The sequence below is a fragment of the Barbus barbus genome, assembly GCF_936440315.1.
Source record: "Barbus barbus genome assembly, chromosome: 15".
NCBI lineage: Eukaryota > Metazoa > Chordata > Actinopteri > Cypriniformes > Cyprinidae > Barbus > Barbus barbus.
The window spans coordinates 14,647,329-14,669,867 of record NC_136743.1 but is presented as its reverse complement, the minus strand read 5'-3'; the positions used below and the strand labels follow the sequence as shown (position 1 = coordinate 14,669,867).

The 22,539-nt window shown below is 37.3% G+C and overlaps 1 protein-coding gene across 1 annotated transcript; it reads right to left on the bottom strand.

Moving 5' to 3' along the window:
• Positions 1 to 1,833: 1,833 nt before the first annotated feature.
• On the bottom strand, positions 1,834 to 21,192 carry LOC306880732 (junctophilin-1-like; the record flags this gene model as incomplete). The annotated part of the gene is made up of 5 exons (XM_079434466.1): positions 20,521 to 21,192; positions 16,797 to 17,559; positions 7,562 to 7,680; positions 3,058 to 3,719; positions 1,834 to 1,914 (listed from the first exon to the last, which is right to left on the bottom strand). Exons 1-5 carry the CDS (start codon positions 20,897 to 20,899, stop codon positions 1,834 to 1,836), a joined length of 2,004 nt encoding a protein of 667 aa, XP_079290592.1. The 5' UTR covers positions 20,900 to 21,192.
• Positions 21,193 to 22,539: the final 1,347 nt, after the last annotated feature.

Sequence of the window (22,539 nt, the reverse complement as noted above, 5' to 3'; positions counted from 1 at the left end):
GTCAAATGACAAGCCATCATCCATTGTGATGCTCTTCTCTTCCCTCCTCCTTCCCTCTCACATACTCTCGCAGTCTGACAAAACCTCTGTAAAAACATTCACCCTGTTACTGCTGAAATTCATGCTTCACACGACACATCCATAGCCGGCAAATACACCATGCAAGCAGGATGTTTGATTCAATCAGCAAAAGATGCAGTGCTGTAATTTTAGTCAAGGCCATTTAGTGTCCAACTGTTGACTAAATATATTCTGACTTTGTATATAAAATAGATCTATTTATATGTATACATTTGTCATTTAAATACTGGTGCGAATGAATGCACCATGTGCACAATAATTGCAACCACATCCTCATGCACCACCAGACCAAAATAATGGAGAATAACATTATATTTCCACAAAAATTCCTAATTAAGACAGCATTTCAAAAATCACATTTTCTGAGGTAAACTATAACACTGTTACAAATTCTTTAAAGGCAACCATCTCTACATTCGCATTTATAACCAGTGGGTCGACCTGAATGTATTCAACACAATTTATCAGGCATAATATCGATGCAGGTACCTCTCTGCACATGTCAAGTTAAGGGGTGGTGTGAGGGGTTTGGGGGGGGTTAGAGGGCACAGTCTCAGGCCGTGAAGATTAAAGGTGCAAAATGTCACAATTAGTCATTTCTAAAAAAAAAAAAAAAAAGGCATGCGTTTTACCCTAGTACAATATCAAGCATACTGCCTATCTTTCAAAAGAAAACACACACACAATTTTACAATACCTTAAATAAATAAATATATATATATATATAATATATAAATAATATATATATTTAAATCAAACCAAAAAAATCTAAAAAAAAAATTGATTCGATTTTTTTTCTCCTTAGGACATGTTAAAACTTACAGTTCAAACTGTAACGTGCTTTAATTTTCAGGTTTGATCTTACATTGGATATTTCCTTAGCTACAGGTGCAGAAATAAAGAACACAACAGAAAGGAAAACAAACGAAAAAAGTCAAGACAAAGTCGTTAAACCAGTACCATGCACAGGCATGTCAAGGATGAATCTCCTAAAACAGGAGCAAGAGATGTTAGACAAGGCTGTAGAGATGGGTAATGGAATAAGACTGGCAAGTGACGCTTTCAAAATGTGCATGGTGTTTCGAACCAAGCGGAAAGCGGACACTGGTACACACTCCTGCTGCCCAAACACACTGGCAACCCACTGCACATCTCCCCTTTAAAACGTCAGTTGGTAAAATAGTAAGGCAGCTGCTCGCTTCCATCAACTAAAAGTGCATCTCCGAACATATCCAGTTAAGTCCCCCCATTCCACCCCTCCCCTTAGCCGCGGGGTGGACATGCACTTGACTGGGTACGGCTTGGATCAGCAGATTCTTTTTCTTTCCCAACGACTGCTTGCTTCAGCTTTCAGAGCCCAAGCGAGTCACAAATCATCGCCAGAGGAACTGGGTTGGCTCAGGCCGAATGGTCCGGGTTTCGTCTTTCTCCCATGATTTGCTCTAATTCCAGTCGTCCAGTCCTTTGCCTGTGTCTGAGTCTGACTGGTGCCATTTTGTTTAAAAGGCCATTGACGCAAGTGCGGAGAATTAGGGGCCTATGCCGCTAGTTTTCATGAGCTCACTGAAGGGTCGAAACAGTTAGAGGGTAAGTAATTATGTTGAATAACATTCAGGCACAGCTGCAATTACATGGCAACAGTAAGGTAGACTACATTAGTTGGTGACTGACATGGGGCAAAGATCAGGGCCTATGGCAACCTGCAAAATCCTCCATCTGAGTGCGAGAGTCTTACCTGAGTTTAATGTGCCGTCAAGTGAGGAAATGGACAAAAATAATTGCCAGTCCAATATTTATCATCATCACTAGTATGACCAATATTGAGTTGGGACCCTGAAGAACCAGCGAAAGAGACAAAGCTGGAGGTTAGCAATTGAATGGCACCTGCTCTCATATAGCAAATTAAAATATTAGGCATGCACCAATATACAAATTTGAATTTTAATACCGAAAAGGTGATAATTATTTTCAAGTAATGGCCAATATTCAATTTATGTTTAAATATAAAATAAACATATACATTTTAAATTAGATACTAAAACTAAAAACCACCATTTATATAAGCATGCATGATACACTTTATTAATACCACACTCTTTATTCTCCATTATAAGATATAATCAAATTGATCAGTATCAGTCAATATTGGATATTTAAGTGTGCAGGATCATTTCAATTATTTACTTTAAAGGTGCACTAAGAAATTTTTGAAAAACACTTTTGACCACAGTGTCGGACCGAGTCTCAAAACACACTTGTAGCCAATCAGCAGTAAGGGACGTGTCTTGTAATGATAGAGAAAAGAGAGCACTCAATTTGAGTGCACAGACGGATATTAGCAGATTAACTGCTAATTGATAGAGAGAATTGGAAGATTAAAAAAAGAGGAAAATATCAGAGAAACAAAATATTTAAAAAACCTGAGTGAATATCGAAGCAGGCCTTACCACTGGAAAGCGGTGGAGAGAACTCAAGGAGTGGGAAGGCCTAGAATCAAACTTATCTGTGTTGGCTTTAGTTTGAATATGCTTGTGTGTCATCTTCGCTTGTTTCCGTGATCGTCGTTATGCCAGGGTTGTGTACGTACGTGTGGGCGGAGATTTAAAAATAGGGGCGAGGTTCTGTTGGGGTATCGGCGTGTTTGTTTTGGTGCTTTCAAATATCAACGTCGTTTGGCAAAAAACGCTTAGTGCACCTTTATGTTAATATTTAAAAACACTAATAATTTTAAACACTGTTAAATAAATATATACTTTAGAAATCTCATACTTGAAATGATTGCTTTTATTTTTTTATTTTAGTTTTATTTTAAATCAATAATATCAAATTGTAATATTAAGAGAATATAGATGATTATGCCTTTTTTAATATATTGTGAAAAGAACATAGTCATATTACATATTATATTGATAGTGCTAAATACAGCCAAAAATAGTCATTTTACTGATAAATGTCATGCATGTTGCAGCTACTTACTGACTCCTCCTCAACAATGTCAGTAGTAATTTCCATGCTGGCTTTCTTAGTTTCTGCTAGGCTCTTTGGCTTCAATGATTCCTGTTTCTTCAGTTTGGGTTCGGGCTTGCTCTCTTTGGCCATTACTGGTTTGGGGGTCGGTGCGCGGTACTGCTTTGCAGGTGGGGGCATCCTGGTATGAGCACTTGATGTTGCATTGTGTTCTTCGACCTCCGGATCATCAGGTGGCATCATCACCTCCGCCTTCACATAGTATCCGTGATATTGGGAGTGCAGATCACCGTTCCCAGGGCTGGAGGCATTGGCGACCGGCGCTGGCAGCTTGGAGGGTTTGGCTACGGGTACTACCTCCTGATTTACTTCCTGTTTGTGTGATATCCTGGAAGTAGCCTTGGTGACACCCGCTGCCAGGCTTTCAGCAGCAGGGGGCTTGTTTTCTTTGATGGCTTTTGGGGCACTTCTGTTAAAGAAGGGTTTTTTCTTGCTGAGAGGGGGGGAGGGAGGTGGTGTGGGCCCGGGGCTTTGGGAAGGGGACTGGGTTGGGGTCGTGCCTTTGCGATAAAAGTGCGGACTTCCTGAAGGCGATTTCTCTTTCTTTTCTTCTGGCACTTCTTTAATCTCGATGGGCTCACTGGAAAACCTTTGCTTGATATAGTCAGGACCTTAAAAGGGTATAAAAAAGTCAGAATTAGTTTACTTTTCAAAAAAAAAAAAAATATTTAAGATTAATATTTAAATTCCTTTTACATTTTATATTAATATAAAATTTTACATTTTTATTACATTTTATACAGTCTGATTCTTTAAAAAAAAAAAAAAAAGTAAAAACATCAAATTATTACTGTCCAACAAAAAGACCTTGATACATCTAAATACAGCTCAAACGCTTAATACCCAGAAACAAAACATCTCAAGAGTGCTGCTTGTGAATATCAATCTCAGAATAAACTGCCAGCACAACAGATGCAATTTCACATTTTCACAGTCTCAGTCTCTTAGTGTTTATGCAGGGATGGACATTAAGAACTTTGCCACTTGCTTTATGATTGAAGTCTGAGCTTCCAGTCATTCTCCAGATTCTCCAGACCATGGATATGGCCAGAGTGGCCTCACAGCTGACACAGATGGGCTTTCTAGAACTTGCACTGGACTGTGCCCAGGCCCAGACTACAAATAAATCACACTGTTTATCAGCCTTTTTACAAAGCTAAAATTCAGAACAGCTCATCTGCAGAGAGTCGTGACACCAAACACTCTCAAACAAAATTGTGAGTACATTTCAGAAAAAAAACTTTCAGTCCACATTGCTCCCTTGAGTAAGTTGTGTTGACACTTTGAGGCAGAAAGGGTATTTTGATATTTCTAGGAGGACAAATGAGAATTTATGAGCCTCGTGATTTTTATAAAGTCTGTAGGATGGAGGATCTTTAACCTTGTATATTATAATGTGGCTGTTACATATACAAGTAGCAGCAGCCTAATTATTGTTAAATAAAATATAGATTGTAAAAAAAAAATGAGTGTCTCACTAATATAAACATTTGTCATTTTTATCCCAATCCCCAAGACGTAATTTCTGCAACAAACTTCTGTAAAGTTATTTTGAATAAAATGGAATTAAACTTGACTATTCCTGGGCAATATTTACCTAAAGCATGTGCAGACAACCAAGGCTGTGTGAAATTCAGAATTGAAAAACCAACTACATTTCATTTCACGAGCTGGAATGTAAAATTAAATGTATGGAATAACTAAAGAGACAATGGTTGATGGAAAAAAAAACTATATTTCAATACCTTTGCAAGCAAACACAAAAATTTTTTGGGGAACACAATACTTTTGATTCTTCTCAGTACAATTGGCCATACCCCACAGGTAATGCATTCTGGGAAATGAAGTGTTCTTCCACCCTGGTCTAAAAAAAAAATATTTTATTAAATGTGATTAAATAAATAAACTTAATGTAAGTCTGTCTGCAGATACTGTTAGTAGAAACATTTGATCTTGTTTAGAAAAGTGCATGTATTTCACAACTTAAAGATATAAGAAAAATGGTTATAATTCACAAACAGCTACCAGAGCTGTAGGGATTCAGCAATGTGATTCTTTGCACCCAACCAGCAGCTTTAATCCCACTGTGATTGTGCTGTCAAATCCGGGTAGTGTGCAATTAACTGACAATTGAGCTAATGTAACAGACAATAGAGCAGGGATTCTGAGCACAACATAGTAATCCACAATATGTCAAATATATTTAGCTTCATAAGCAAGACGTCACTGGCCAGCCATGCAGACCTGCAATTGAGTTGGGGGTGGGGATTTAAGGATTCCACTTGGAGCATTTAGGAATTATCCCGAAACCATTTGGTAATGTATGGACAAATGCCAAAGGCTTTTTGGCTTTAACAAGGCTTTATATGAGCAGAAAGAGGTTGAAGAAACTGTGGCCTCACTGAATTGAGGTTAATGTGATATTATAAATCATACATATACAGTGCCCTCCAAAAGTATTGGAACAGTAAGTCAAGCCAATTCCTTTATTTTTGCTGTAGACTGTAAACATTTGGGTTTGACATCAAAAGATGAATATGAGATGAGAGATTAACATTTCAGCTTTTATTTACAGGTATTTTCATCTGGATCTGATACACAACTTCACACAGATTGCACCTTTTGTTTGAACCCACCCATTTTTCATGTTACCAAAAGTATTGGAACAGATGAAATTAGCATAGATTAAAGTGAAAAAAGACTTAATATGTAGTTGCAAATCCTTTGCTTTCAATAACTGCATCAAGCCTGTGACCCACTGACATCACCAAACTTTTGAAATCTTCTTTTGTGATGCTTTTCCAGGCTTTCACTGCAGCCTCTTTCAGTTTTGGGGGGTTACTCCCTTCAGTCTCTTCTTTAGCAGGTAAAATGCATACTCTACAGGGTTTAAGTGTGGAGATTGACTTGGCCAGTCTAAAACCTTCCACTTCTTGCCACTGATGAACTCCTTTGTTGTTTTGGCACTATGTTTTGGGTCATTATCTTGCTGCATGATGAAGGATCTCCCAAACAGTTTGGTTGCATCTTTCTGTAAATTGTCACACAAAATATTTCTGTTCATTTTGCTGCTGCCATCATGTGTTACATCATTAATGAAGATTAATGAGCCTGTCCCAGAAGAAGCGATGAAAGCCCAAGCCATTACATTACTTGTGTAATATGTACTATAATCTACACCTGTGTACACTGTGTTTCAGATGAGCTTGTATGTTTGGGATCATGAGCAGATCCTTTCTTTCTCCAAACTTTAGCTTTTCCATAACTTTGGTCCATAAAATCAGTCCATAAAACCTTGTCCCAGAATTTTTGAGGCTCGTCTCCTATTCTTCTTGCTAATGAGTGGTTTGCATCTTCTGGTGTAGCCTCTGTACTTTTGTTCATGAAGTCTTCTGCGAACAGTAGATTGTGATGCCTTCACTCCTGCCCTCTGGAGGTTGTTGCTGATGTCACTAACACTTGTTTTAGGGTCTTTCTTTACAGCTGTCACAATGTTTCTGTCATCAACTGCAGATGTTTTCCTTGATCTACCCGTTTGAGGTGTGTTACTTAATACACCAGTGGTTGGTTTCTTTCTCAGGAGATTCCAAATGGTTGTACTTGCTATTGCCAGTGTTTGTGCAATGGTTTGATTGATTTTTCATCTTCTCTCAGCTTCACAATTGCTCGTTTTTCACCCATAGACACCTCTCTAGTTTTCATGTTGGTTACACGTCTAACTAACTATGAATGCAGTCTGCACGGTTCTGAAACTGAGCGCAGACATTCAGTGCTATTTATTGTTTGAATAATCAATTAATAGGACACACCAGGGCAACAAAACACACCTGTCAGTCACATGTTCCAATACTTTTGGTAACATGAAAAATGGGTGGGTTCAAACAAAAGGTGCAATCTTCTAAGTTGTGTATCAGATCCAGATGAAAATACCTGTAAATAAAAGCTGAAATGTTAATCTCTCATCTCATATTCATCTTTTGATGTCAAACCCAAATGTTATCAGTCTACAGCAAAAATAAAGGAATTGGCCTTACTGTTCCAATACTTTTGGACATTCACCAACTTGTTTCATGTTGGTACTGCTAACGTATCAATTGGTTAGAATAAAAATTTAATGTTATATAATAAAATATACAGTCTACCACACATTTATAATACTTCACCCTGATGGTTTTTTTTTTTAATAATTTGCAGGAATTAAAATCGGTCAGAGCTGGGCTCAGAGAAGCAGTAATTTATGCAAATTATATTCCTCCCCTTCACAACTCATTTGCAATTGCATCTGCTCTTTTTGCCTTTGCTTGACAGGGAGGCAAAAAAATAGACACTTGACCCAGACACAAAGACAAGGACACAAAGGGAGTAATTAGGGAGGGGCGAAAGGGCGTAGAAAACGTGTGTGTGTGTGTGTGTGCATGGGAGAAAGCAGATGTACACGTGGATGGTGGGATACCTGGTTGATAGAAGTTGGGGGACAGTTCTCTGGCCACTGCTCTGGCGATATCAGAGTCCTGGCTGGCAGACAGGGCCGCCTGGTCTGCTGCCTCTGCTTTGGCCCTGGCGTGTGCAGTTCTAGGTAAAGCAAAGACACAGAGCTGGAGTCAGACAGCTTGGATGATAAGATATGGGAGGAGGGTACATCACTTTAACACTGCTCCTGGCACTATCAGCCACCGCCACTGCAGTAGCTGCAAGTCCACTGTGCCGCTCACAACAAGCACACAAAGATGCATTCATTAACAGAAGCTAAGAAACAAGTTACTATGCTGTGTACTGTTTTCATTTTCCTATTCACGAAAAACTAATAGTGCTAAAAATAGAGCAAAATGTTGGCATTAATCAGTTATAAGAGTACAGGATTGTCCTCTGTCAATATGCAAACATCTAGGGCTGAGTGACATAGCACAAAATAAAATAAATAAAATAAAAATATTTGATATACCATTTGGGGTCTGCAAGATTTTTATTAATTAGTAAACCAGATCAATGCCTTTATGCAGCAAGGATGCATTCAATTGATCAAAAGTGTCAGTAAAGACATAATGTGAAATGTTCCAAAATATTTATATTTCACATAAATTACGTTTTAGCTTTTATTAACTATTAAACTTTTATTACTTTTTAGCGACTGAACTTTCTATTTTGGAAAAATAAATAAATAAAAAAAGGAATATCATGGTTTCCACAAAAAATATCAAGCAGCACAACTGATTTGAACATTTATAAGAATGTTTTTAAGCAACAGATGTTTCTTGAGGAATAAATCAGCATATTATAGTAATGGCTGCTGAAAATTCAGCTTTGGCATCACAAAAAATGTATTACATTTTAAAATATAATAAAATTGTAAAAATATTTCATAAGAAACTTACCAACCCTAAACCTTTAAACAGTAGTGTATCTTAATATTTTTTTCAAATATATATTTTACTTGATATATATTTTATATTTTATATATATATATATATATATATATATATATACATATATGTATATATATATATATATACATACACAAGTACATCTCAAAAAATGAAAAGGTCATGAAAAAGGTCAATAGTTTTTGTCACTCATTTCAGAAAGTGAAACCCATATATTATATAGATTCATTACACATAAAGTTAAATATTTCAAGCCTTTATTTCTTGAAATTTTGATGATTATGGCTTACAGATAATGAAAACCCAAAATTCAGTGTCTCAGAAAATTTGAATATTACATAAGATCAATAAAAAAGGGATATTTTAAACAGAAATGTCAGGCTTCTGAAAAGTATGTTCATTTCTATGCACTCAATACTTGGTTGGGCCTCCTTTTGCATGAATTACTGCATCAATGCGGCGTGGCATGGAGGCAATCAGCCTGTGGCACTGCTCAGGTGTAATGGAAGCCCAGGCTGCTTTGATAGCGGCCTTCAGGTCATCTGCATTGTTGGGTCTGGTGTCTCTCATCTTCCTCTTGACAGGTTCAGGTCAGGCAAGTTTGCTGGCCAATCAAGTACAGTAACACCATGGTCATTGAACCAGCTTTTGGTACCTTTGGCAGTGTGGGCAGGTGCCAAGTCCTGCTGGAAAATGAAATCAGCATCTCCATAAAGCTTGTCAGCAGAAGGAAGCATGAAGTGCTCTAAAATTTCCTGGTAGATGGCTGTGTTGACTCTGGACTTCAGAAAACATAGTGGACCAACACCAGCAGATGACATGGCAGCCCAAATCATCACTGACTGTGGAAACTTCACACTGGACTTCAAGCAGCATGGATTCTGTGCCTCTCCAGTCTTCCTCTAGACTCTGGGACCTTGATTTCCAAATGAAATGCAAAATTTACTTTCATCTGAAAAGAGGACTTTGGACCACTGAGCAACAGTCCAGTTCTTTTTCTCCACAGCCCAGGTAAGATGCTTCTGACATTGTCTCTGGTTCAGAAGTGGCTTTGCTCTTTTCCTGAAGACGTCTGAGCGTGGTGACTCTTGATGCACTGACTCCAGCTTCAGTCCACTCCTTGTGAAGCTCCCCCAAGTGTTTGAATCAGCTTTTCTTGACAGTATTCTCAAGCTTGCAGTCATCCCTGTTGCTTGTGCACCTTTTCCTACCCAAATTCTTCCTTCCAGTCAACTTCGCATTTAATATGCTTTGATACAGCACTCTGTAAACAGCCACCCCTTTCAGTAATGACCCTCTGTGACTTACCCTCTTTGTGGAGGGCGTCAATGTTCATCTTCTGGATCATTGCCAAGTCAGCAGTCTTCCCCATTATTGTGGTTTCAAAGAACAAGAGATATTTATACTGTAGGAATGGTCATTAATTGAAACTCAAATGTAAATATTCTAATATTTTGAGATACTGATTTTTGACTTTCATGAGCTGTAAGCTCTAATCATCAAAATTAAAACAAAAAAACTTTTGAAATGTTTTACTTTACATGTAATGAATCTAAAATATATGAAAGTTTCACTTTTTGAAATAAGTTACAAGAAAAAATTAACTTTTTCATGATATTCTAAGTTTTTGAGATATATCACATCATATATTAATCTTAATGCCTTAAGTCTTAATGCTGTAGTAAAAAAAAAACTTCTCAAAAACACTTTTTAGGAAACTTTAAGAGCATAAAAAAACACTGAAATATTTACAAAGATTTACCACTGAAAATATATAAATATTTAATATATAAAATATATAAATATTTAATATACTCCATATTTAATCCATAAACTTTTAAATATAACTTAGTATTTTGTGTCAGCCCAACAAGGCCTTAAATAACCCATTGGATTAACACTTGTTAAGAGGATGTTCACATGAGTGAGTATAGAGAGAGTACAGATGTATGTTACAGCATAAGGTATACAGATTTGCAGTGCCATGAGCACTGGAAGGCCATCCAAACCTAATTTTAGTTTGTTTTACATTTAGTATTTAATACATTCTGAACACTTTTGAAGGGTTGCTCACTCCTATCAGTAAAACTAGACTGTTCTTCTTTTAGGCAGTGGCCTACTTAAAATTCCCATCACATATGCAGTGTAAAATATGAAAATCAGTGCTTTCTCCTCATTCAATATTTGTTCAACATTTAACCAATACTATTTTTTCTTCTTTGCACCAGACCAGTGTCAGCCGGCTGTCATGAAACATTCCAGACAAAGTATCTTTCGAAGTCCATCCACATACAAACTGTTATGCTAAGCTTGCTTTTAAGGGATCATAGTCTTTAACTGTGGGGAGAAGTATTTGGTTGCATCTTTTGTACTTTGTACTTTGTATTCATCACATTCGAAGGAGAGCTATGTGAATAAATTAAATTGAATCTAAAGCTCTGGTTGAATGAATTAAACTAGCTAGCCTTCTCTTTTCCTTCTTAAAAACAAACCTCAAGTAATAAGATCTGAACTGTATCTATATACTTAGTACAGTATAATTGTGATATATAGCACTGGTCCTCTGCTGGGAATTGCAATAATGGTGATAAATGAAACTTAAACAGGGAGAAGACATACTGTAAGCTTGATCTAGAGAGTCATGTCATGGTGTGGTAGCACTAACACAAATATACTGAGTGTCTGGTGTTCATATAGAGCAAAAGTAGCCCTGTGAGAACGGGATAAATGATTTATTATGGTTCAGCCCAAACCAGCCCGCACAGATCAGCTCGTGAGGAGATTCAACTAGTTCACTCGGCCTCTGGATTTCTGTAGCCAATGAAACATGTTACAACTGGGTCTCAAGAGCTAGCTTTAACAGCTTTGCTTTTACAGTTACAGTCGTGGTCAGAATTATTGGCACCCTTGGTAAATATGATCAAAAAGGGCTCTGAAAATAAACCTGCATTATCAATCCTTTTGATCTTTTATTTTTAAAAAATCACAAAAATCTAACCTTTCATTGAACTAAAACAATTGAAAATGGGGGAAAAGCTCATTATGAAATAAATGTTTTTCTCAAATACAAGCTGGACACATTATTGGTACCCCTAGAAATTCTTATGAGTAAAATATCTCTGAAGTATATTCCCATTCATATTTATAATTTTGAGCACTCCAGGGTGATTATGAACATGAAATTATCCAGCCATGGCTTCCTGTTTCACAGAAATATAAACAGGAGGGAAATAAAAGTCCAAATTCCTTTAATCATCCACCACAATGAGAAAAACCAAAGAATAATAAAGAAGAGAAAAGAGCTAGAGCAGTGAAAATTCACATTTCCACCATCAGGGCAATAATTAAGAATTCCAATCAATATAAAATGTTATTAATCTGCCTGGAAGAGGACATGTGTCTATATCATCCTAATGCCTGGTGAGGATGAGAATTTGAGTGGCCAAAGACTCTTCAAGGACCACAGCTGGAGAATTGTAGCGAAAGGTTGAGTTTTGGGGTCAGAAAACCTTAAAATAAAATGGTCAAACAGCACCTACATCACCACATGTTTTTCGGGATTCTCCTAGCTCATCCAAAAACAAACTCCAGCATATTGAGTTATCAGACATGACTGGAACTTCAAATGGGACTGGCTTCTATGGTCAGATGAAACTTAAAAAATTAGCTTTTTAGCGGCAAACACTCAAGATGGGTTTGGTCAACACAGGGATAAAAAGTACCCCATGTGTACAATGAAATATAATGCTGTATTTTTGATGTTGTGGGCCTATATTTCTGCTGGAGGTCCTGGACATCTTGTTTAGACACATGACATCATGGATTCTATCAAATACCAACAGATAAAAAATCAATAAGTGACTGATTCTATTAGAAATCTTATAATGTTTGGATCTTCCAACCGGACAATAATCCAAACACAAACCTCAAAAACAACACAAAAATGGGTCAAGATTTTTTTAAAGAAATTAATTAATTTTATTTAGCAGGGATGCATTCGAGTGATCAAAAGTGACAGTAAAGACTTATACTGCTGCTGCTGCAAAAAGTGGCAGTTTTGCCATTACGGAAATAAACTACATTTAAAATATATTATAATTAAATATCATTATAATTATAATATTATCATTTTTGTGTTGCACCAAAAAATAAATAAAATAAATGACATTATGGGTTTAAAATGACATGAGGGTGAGTGAAAAATGACATTTTTGGGTAAACTGTCCCTTTAAATATATGACTTTGAGTTCAATACACATCAAACTTTATCTATCGCTTACTTGTGATTAGAATTCCAAACTATTTAAAATCAACTACAAGCATGGCTTCTCTAAACACACAAGGCATATATAATATTAACACAATATTAAGAGAGCATACATACTATTTGTCAGCCAAGTAATAAGCAGCACCTTCCCTAGGCGTTAATGGACCTAATGTGATATTCTTTGGAGTCTGAGCCAAAGAACATCTCCTAGGCGACAGATGGAGCACTTGCAGAAATTCTGAGGGTTTTAATTTGGCAGTGTCTCCTCACATTCGCCCACTCTATCACACACAAAAACTCAGATAAATATGTGAAGAGGAGCACATCCTCCTCGCTTGAGCCCACAGCAACTCAACACGTGTCTTGATTCTGATCTGTCCAGTTAGCCTGTACAAATGTATATTTCTCTACGTATTCTTACGCTGCTAGTTTATATTATGTTTTCAGTGACATGTCAGACTACACTGATAACAATATAAACATTCTAGGGCTGCAAATCATTAAAAATATTTAAGCATGATTAATCTCATATTTTTTCTTTAGTTCAAATTCCATATGTCTCCAAATGAAACAACACAAAGCAGGGAAACAGGTAATCTGTGATATGTAAGAATTTTTTTTCACTGGCCTGCAGCCCTCTAATGGATTGTTTGCATTAACATGTCTATGAATGACAGACAGCATTTCACCGGTGTGTGATATTTCACTTCAATTATAATTCAGTTCAAAGAATGTAAATGACTCTTGGTTAAAATCTAGTTTATAGCTTATTTGTGAAATAAAAAACATGTCTTTCTGCAATTACTGAGAAATGCTTGCTGTGCTGTGGACTTTTGGGTGCGTTTCTCAAAAGCACTGCTAGCCAACTATGGTCACAAGTTCCGCTGAACTCTAATGATAACGACAGAACTTGTGATGCTTTTGGGAAATGTACCCCTGATCAGTTTCAATCAGCTCAAAATGTTCTAATTATTTTTTAGAAACCAAAGAACAGAATGAAATTGAATAAACTGCGTTTAATATACACTATATTGTTCAAAGGTTTGGGAGTAAGTAAGTTTTCTTTTGAATTTTCTACTCATCAAAGAATCCTGAAAAAAGGAATTTGCAGTTTCCTCAAAAATATTAATCAGCACATTTGTTTTCAAAATTGATGATATTAATAAATGTTTCTTGAGTACTAAATCAGCATACAGAATTATTTCTGAAGGATCGTGTGACACTGAAGACTGGAGTAATGACTGATGAAAATTCAGCTTTGCCATCACAGGAATATAATCCCATTTTCAAAAATATTAAAATTGTTATTTTGAATTTTAATATTTCACAGTATTACTCTTTTTACTGTATTTATGATCAAATAAATGTAGCCTTGGTGAGCATATGAGACTTATTTCAAAAACATTTTAAAAAATCTTACTGATCCCAAACTGATTGACAGCCCTAAAACACATAAAATGGACAGGAATAATACATAAAATGGATGAACCCAAAATATATAATTTGGGGACTAATAAATCAAATAAAAGTAAGTACGCCTATGGAAACGTGTTAGCATCAAAGTATTTTGCAATCAACAAATCACTACAAAACGCAGCGTATAAAGTAGATTACCATAGAAGAAAAAATTCTCTACATAAACTGTTGTTGAGGACAAACAGAAGATTAAGAAAGATGGTTAATCTGTTCAGGTAATCCCATCCATTAAAGCCTTGACCAGATACACAGGACACATAAATCTCACATATGAAATCAACTTTTTACAAAAAAGGAACCATGGAAAAAACAGCTCCCACCAAAATACCATCGTTCCCTAGTCTCCTCAAAAAAGTATTAAATAAAATGACAAATAAATTCTTGTATAAAGATCCCATTTATAATTTACAGTAATTGTAGCAACTCTAATATTTTGGCAGGAATTGATTGCCATGGTAAAAAGAAAGTCAGTGCTGACAGGATAAACGTGCACACATACATACAGCTCTAAAGCTAAGTGCTCTAACAGATGATAACAGGACGCAGACTGTGGCTACTGTATCAGTGACGGCTGCAAGACTATATTCTTGTCAGCGATTGAGAAGCCAACTCCTGCCTTGCCTTATTTAGTCAGGCTCAGTGCTGACACACAGTGCACACATGTGTGAGAGAGCACAGGCCTGAGAACCCTCTCTCTCTCTCTCTCGCGCGCGCTCTTTTTCAAGACTCCTTCAAGGCAATCCAAAGCCTTCTCAGACTCTCCACACATTCCCTGAACCCTCGCAGTGCTTAGCACTTCTCTGCGTAACAATCTTCAAAGGCACTGAGAGATATTTAATTCATCCATCAGCTCTGGGACATATTACTATTTCATTAGCTGTGCAAGCTCATTATAGCAGCTTTCATTAAAATTCATACTCTTTCAGCTATCAGAAAGAAGCACATGGTAATAAATGAACAGGACAAGGACACGGGTTTTGTGCTGACAGAAAGAAGTAAACAACTGCATTAATAGAGCAAAGCAAAACACTTTCCAAGTAAAAAGCCCTAAAAACATAAACCTGCACATGAAAAACACAATAAAGAATCACTAAAGGAACAGTTCAACCAAAAAATTAATACTATGTCACTATTTACATTTCAGTTGACATTCTTTCTTTCATAGAACTGAATGAACTGATTAATTAAAAAGATGATTCATTCTCAAATCTGACATCACTACTAAACTCAGGAAATCTGGGGTGAACATAAAGATTTTCAGCATGCAAGTCATATAATCCATTTTTTTGATGCTATTTTTTTTTTGTCATTTTGAGCAAGCCTCAATCCTCATTCACTCATACTGAAAATAGTTGTCAGGATATTCTATATCAATATATACATTCAAAATGTTGTGTTCCACTGAAGTTTGGGACAACATGAGGATGAGTAAATGATGATGAAAAGTTTCATTTTGGGGTGAACTGTCCCTTTATACATAATATTGTCATCCTAACTACTCTCCAATGCATGCTGATGAGACGAAAAAAGGTATAAGGAAAAGAACAAAAACGAAGGGATTGAAGGAACCTTAATGCTAAACAAGTGAGAAACTTCTCCTACACCAGCACTAGCACTAGCATATAAGCTCACATGTCCTCACATGAATCAGCGGTACCACTCAGCTCACACAACATTATTGAGTCCCTGTTTAACAAACTGATCTTCACAACCTGCTTCAACTTGCAAAAATTGATATGTGCCTTTAGCCAGCTGTGCTGATGAATTACAAGAGTTAAGAAAAGTAGCTTTAGTGGCTTTCTGGAGTGGGAAAACGTGTTGTTGCGTTTAGAAAACAATATCAGGCCTTTCCTCCACCATTCCATGTGTGACTTAATCGATAATTATGTGTTATGTATAACAGATATAAAAAGAACTGACAGTAATTCAATCCCAGAGGAATGAAACAGCTTTGCCTTTGAAAACGCATTTGCGGTTTGATTTACACATATCACCAAAGTTATATAAGTATCTCCTCTGAGCAAATTACATCGATGCTTAACTTCTCTTAGGAACGTATAGGCCTTTTAATTGTCATAATGGCCAGCAATAAATAAAAATACCAAGCCGTTTCTCCACTAAATTTTTTTAAATGATTATAAACGTTACGACTGGCACCCCGATTCATCTGTGACTTCATTCAGCACATCCTGTTGGCCCTGCATTGATTATGTGATCAGTATAAGAGCTATGGCCGGGGGGCATGTGATGGCACTCATGCAAACAGACTATTCAACACAGACTCTTCTGCACAATAGCTGTTTGCCTGGTCACTTCCCTGCCGCGTTTCACTCATTCATGTGAGGGCGAATGAGCAGCCCTCAACTCCTCTACAACTTGGGATACAGCATGCAGATGCTATGTTGGATGGAGGAATGTAATTATTATGAGCAATACTGTGGGTTAGATGAAGACATTTTTGCAAGAGAAAGAAAGAAAGAGAGTGATAAAATGTTGTTGTAATTATGCCTTTAAGGTGCAATTGATCGTGTGGTGTAGGATTGATCTGGTGAGGAAGTATTAACCTTGAGGTGGCAATTTCTACTTTTGTTCGGGCAATGGCAGACGCTCTTATGGCTCCTTCAACAGCACGGTCCACTTTCTGCTTCGTCTTGGTGTTCTTGAGGGGAATAAGCTGCTTCTTGATGCCACGCACCAAAACGTTATTTTTGTACTTTCCCTCTTCTTTCGTCCCATCAGGGAATATCGTGCACCCATAGCCGTGGCGTTTGTTGTTTATCCACTCGCCTTCGTATTTCATCCCATTGGAGCGCTCGCTGACACCGAATCCATTCCGCTTGTCATTCTTCCACTCGCCCATGTACAACTCGGTGGTGGTGGCATCGACGTTGTCCTCAGCCGGCATGTACTCGTCAGCCACTTCTCCATCGCCAAAACTAATGGTGGAGTTTGCGTCGCTAGAGCTGATGCGGCTCATGGTGGCGTCACTTCGAGCCGAACTGCGCTTGCTGGATATGGAAGAACGGGAGTCTGACTTCCTCAGCTGCTTGAGGCTCCCGAACAGTGAACCCCGTCTGAAAAGGCCCTTTTTTTTGCCGGAGCCCACTTCGCTGTCGCTGTGGAAGTTCAGGACGAAGCCGCCACGGGTGCCAGCAGGGCTGTCGGACATGTGGTCGTGAAGAACGGAGCCGTTACTCTGCTCGCTGCGGAGGGAGGCCAGTGAGGTGCGCAGTGGGGAGCGGATGACAGTGGCCATGCCATAAGGCACGCTCTGCCGTACGCCATAACCGTGTCGCATGCCGCCCATCCACTGGCCCTGGTACGTACCTGGCAAAGGGATTAGAGAGACTTTAGTCGAGATGTTGCATAACACATAATACAGGGATTACAAACAAAAGAAAACACCAGAAGAACTGACATGTCTGGGTGCTTTGATGTTTTTAAGCAATGTTTAGAATTTTTGTATTGAAGCATCACAATGTTTTCAAGCTAATTAGATTAAATGATGAATTCATTTAAATGATTATAATAAATATATTATTAAAATAATCTATTAATTGATCAATTAATTTATTTTTATTTTTTGCATTCCATGAATACTGAAAATAGTATCAGTAATCAAAGACCTTCTTTAATATTACCCTAATATCTTTTATTCTCTAAATTCAAGAATAAAGACAGTTTGCTTGATGGAAGCATCCACTTAGCGATAAATCACTTCGAGGACAAGTTACCATCAGCAACCATGATTATAATCTTTCAAAACATAATACTGTTCAAATGTTTTCGGTTGGTAGGATTTGACATTGAAAGATTTTGGAAAAAAAAATCTTATGCTCATCAAGGCTGCATTGATGTGATTAAAAATACAATAAAAACAGTAATATTGGGAAATATTATTACAATTTAAAATAACTGTTTTATATTTTATAATGCAATTTATTCACGTGATGGCAACTTGCAAGACTGAATTTTCAGCAGTCATTACTCCAGTCTTTAGTGTCATATGATCCTTTAGAAATCATTCTAATATTCTGATTTGGTGCTCAAAAAACATTTCTTATTATTATCATTAATGTTGAAACAGTTGTGCTGCTTAATATTTTGGTGTAAAAGAACAGAATTTATTTGAAATAGAAATCTGACCCCAAAACTGGGCAACAGTTTTGTATGTCCTCACTATGCGATACAGATATAAGGTATACAGCAGATACAGACACAGATATACAGTAGATATAGCCCTATAGTGCCACCATGGTCCCCATCTAGGTGAAAAGTTTTTTAATCTCACTTTCAGCAAATATCCAAAGTGCTTAAATGCATACATAAAATAACATCAGACTATAACTAAATAAATTATTGTCAGGCTAGTAATATACAGGTGTAATCCAATCCACATTATGACGCTGAAGTGACCAAGTGTACAGCTCTCCCTCCTATATCTAATATGCCGACCTGTCAGACCTAACAGCTTCAACGGCAGAGCCAACACTATTTTAAAACATGGAAGTAATCTGAGTCGTTTTGAAGTTTGTGACTCCAGCCAACCATAACTCTTATTTATTTACCTATTTATCCACTCATTCCTTATGATTGTGCATATGCCATTGCCTCTACAGCAGTAATGCTGATACGCTAATCTTCCAATTATAGGTAAAGAGGCAGAATGGAAGTGACTTATGATATACAGAGTGCAAAAGAGCCTCTGTCTCAGCAGTCCAGCTGAGCTATAACACTATTTTCAGGATTCTTTGCAGAAGATGAAAGTGAGTTATGAGTAAGTGGTAATGTGTGACCCTGCCTCATAAATTCAACAGTAGGCCTAACTCTCTGACGCCAAAACATTTCAAGAGAACTTCATGGTTTTGCCAAATATGAATTTACCTTGGATTTCAATTTCTTCTTAAAAGACTTAATAATATATTACTATGCAATTTAAAAGTTATTTGAATAGTAATGCTGTTAACCAATTAATCATGTAATTTAGTTATATTTAATAAAATATATAAAAAAAATATTAATAAAATGTCATAATATTAAATAAGATTAAGTAAGATTATGTTTAACAAGGCAATATATTTAATTCATTTGTAAGTCGCTTTGGATAAAAGCGTCTGCTAAATGACTAAATGTAAATGTAAATGTAATTTTTTCCCCCACAAATTAGAAAAAAATTATGCTTTTGCTGTCTCATAATTCATATGGCTCCTATGTTGATTAGTTAATAGAATTATATTTATTCATTGTAATGCACCTTGTGGACTTCTATTTTACCACTGATACAAAAGTACATTTAAGTATATTCATATAATATTAATAAATTATGTATAAAGTATGCTTATAAACTGTAAAATATATAGGCACCAAAATGTCTCTAATTTTTTTTTTTTACATGGTCACTGTATTTTAAAGTGATAGTTCACTCAAAAATGAAAATCTTGTCTTCACTCACCCTCGGGTTGTTCCAAACCTTTATGAGTTTCTTTGTTCTGTTGAACACAAAAGAAGAATTTTGAAGAATGTTGATGGTAGCCATTGACTTAAAATAGTAAAAATACTAAGTCAATGGCTACCATCAAATGTCTGCATTACACACATTTTTTTTTTTTTTTTTTTTCAAAATATCTTCTGTGTTCAGCAGAAGACAAACATTTATACAGGTTTGGTTCGATATGGATGAGTAAATAATGACATGATCCCCCCGACCCCCAGGTGTACACTGTACATGGCACGAAATAGTGAATTAAATTAACAGGTAGACAATTCTACACATTTTTAAATGTCCATTTTATGATTTAACTTCCATTGAATGAAGTGACAGCACAGAATTTTCACATATAGCACAAATGCTGTTTGCAAAAGAAATAAGCTGAGACAAGAACTTGTCTGCTGGTCTACCAGTCTGCTAGAAGTGCTTTGATTTGACATGTTGCAGATGTAACTATTATTAGCCCTGACCTCTGTGAGCAACTTCTGCTGACCAGTCCAGTTATATGCCATACATCAACTCAACTGCATGGACAAACTGCTTCATAAATCTGAAGACCATGATTTAGGGACCAAAATCTAGGCATAAGAAATAACCCAGGCGCTTCAAGACGCAGTCTTGTTTGATCTTCCACAAAAATGGAAGGAAAAAAGAATCCTTACTATATAATACATAAGAGGCTTTAATTTTATAATGATATATTACAAAACAGAGACCCGATTTCACTCGGCAGCAGCATCACAAACACGCAAGACTTTAAAGAACATTAAATAGGTCAAGTGATGTTTCGCTGAACTCACCCCCATCTCCGTACGTCTCGACCCCATATCCATCTTGCAGTCCATTACTCCATGTGCCTTCATACCTGGCAGGTGTATTGAGACTCTGGCGTACCCCGTATCGACCCTTAAATCCGTGACTCCACTCCCCGCGGTACAGCCACCTCCCCTTGGACTCCACGCCGAGCCCGTGCCGTTTCCCCTGCGCCCAGTAGCCCTTGTATGTATTTCCACTGGGCCAGGTGTACAACCCGACTACCTCAAACCCGTTGGACCAGGACCCGGAGTATTCGCCCTGGCCCTTGGGGCCGGTGCAGATGCCGTGTCCGTGGGCTTTTCCGTCCTCCCATCCACCGCAGAAAGTGCCGCCATCGTCGAAGTCGAACCGTCCGCCCGTCATTCAGATGAAGGATTGAAATGAAAGTGTTTGCGTCTCGATGGTTGCTCGTATGTCGGATGCTCAACAACTACAGCTATAAAAAGGGAGGGGGTGTGGGGGTGAATTTCAGACCGCGGGCGCAGTGCTGTGATGCAGTGGTGTCTGCTGGAGATGGCTGAGGGCGCGCATTGGTGCGAGTGTTGGCGGTGAGTGAGAGGGAGGATCGCGCACAGGCGCCGGAGCCGCAGGCGCTGTCACTGTCGCCGTTCCTGGCTTTTTTATGATCCTCTCCCCCCTGTTCGCTTCACAGGGAGGGAGAGAGAGAGGAGGCAACAGACCAAAGCCGGGCGAGAGACACCCAGCTGATGACGTCAATACTACAAGCCCTCCCTCGCGTTGTACCACATTCACGTCGTTTCACATTATAGGTGGGTGAACGATGCAAGTTTTAGTTTTTGATCATCAGAAATAGGCAGATTTGGATTCGCAAGAACAAATGTTCTAAATAACCTATTTTTAAACATTTTATAAACATCTAGGCTGCATTAACTCCCTTTGAATCTTATTATTTGCCTGTTTGTTTTATTTTCTTACTTTAAACAGCTACAGTGGTGGTCAAAATTATTAGAACACTAGTATTTTCACCAGCTAAAAAATGGTTTTAAGTTATTTCTATCTTTTTCTGTAGTGTGTCAGTAGGAAATATCAGTTTACATTTCCAAATATTTATTTTGCCAAGATTTTTGTTTGCACAAAGAGTCTGACAACAGCCAGTGCTCCACTCAGAGATCTGATCATCATCCAGTCTGCCTGGATTGACGTGAAGAAACAGAACAAACTGAGACAGACTAAATACAAAAGAACTGTGGCAACATCTCCAAGATGCTTCAAGAGACCTACCTGCAAAGCTACAGTACAGTTAAACGCTTTAGGCGCTTGTGTAAAAATGCTGTAAAATGAGGATGCTGTCAAAAATAATGTCATAAATAGGTTTTCTTTATCAATTCAATTCTATTAACTAAATTAAATTAACTTTTGGTGTGACCATCCTTTGTGTTTATAGCAGCTTTTGCCCTAGCTGTACTTGAGCATAGTTTTTTAGGTAGCTTTGCAGGTATCTCTTGAAGCATCTTGGAGATGCTTCAATATATATACACACACACACACACACACACATATACACTGTACACGTACACTGTACACGTACACACACACACACACACACACACACACATATATATATATATATATATATATATACACTGTAAAAAAAAATAAAAAGTTGAGCCAACTTAAATCTTTGTTCTTTGCAGATTTTTGAGTACTCTCAACTTATTTTTGTAGGAGATTCTCAACTTTTTGTTGTATAAACTTACAGTTTTTCTCGATTGTTTACACACATTTTCTGAAAGCATGCCTTATATTCTCAGAACTCTACACACAAATCCAAAAAAACACACACAATGGGCAAAACCCCTCAATTCTCCTGCAAAATGAAACTTTACATTCAAAACAATGTTATTTCTTCTCAAAATGGTATTTTGTTTTCAAATGACACACACAAACCATCATATGAATAGACATTTATAAGAACCAGCTGAACACTGACGTGCTCAATGGAAAACACTATGATGAATGGAAAACACTTCTTCTCCATTCAT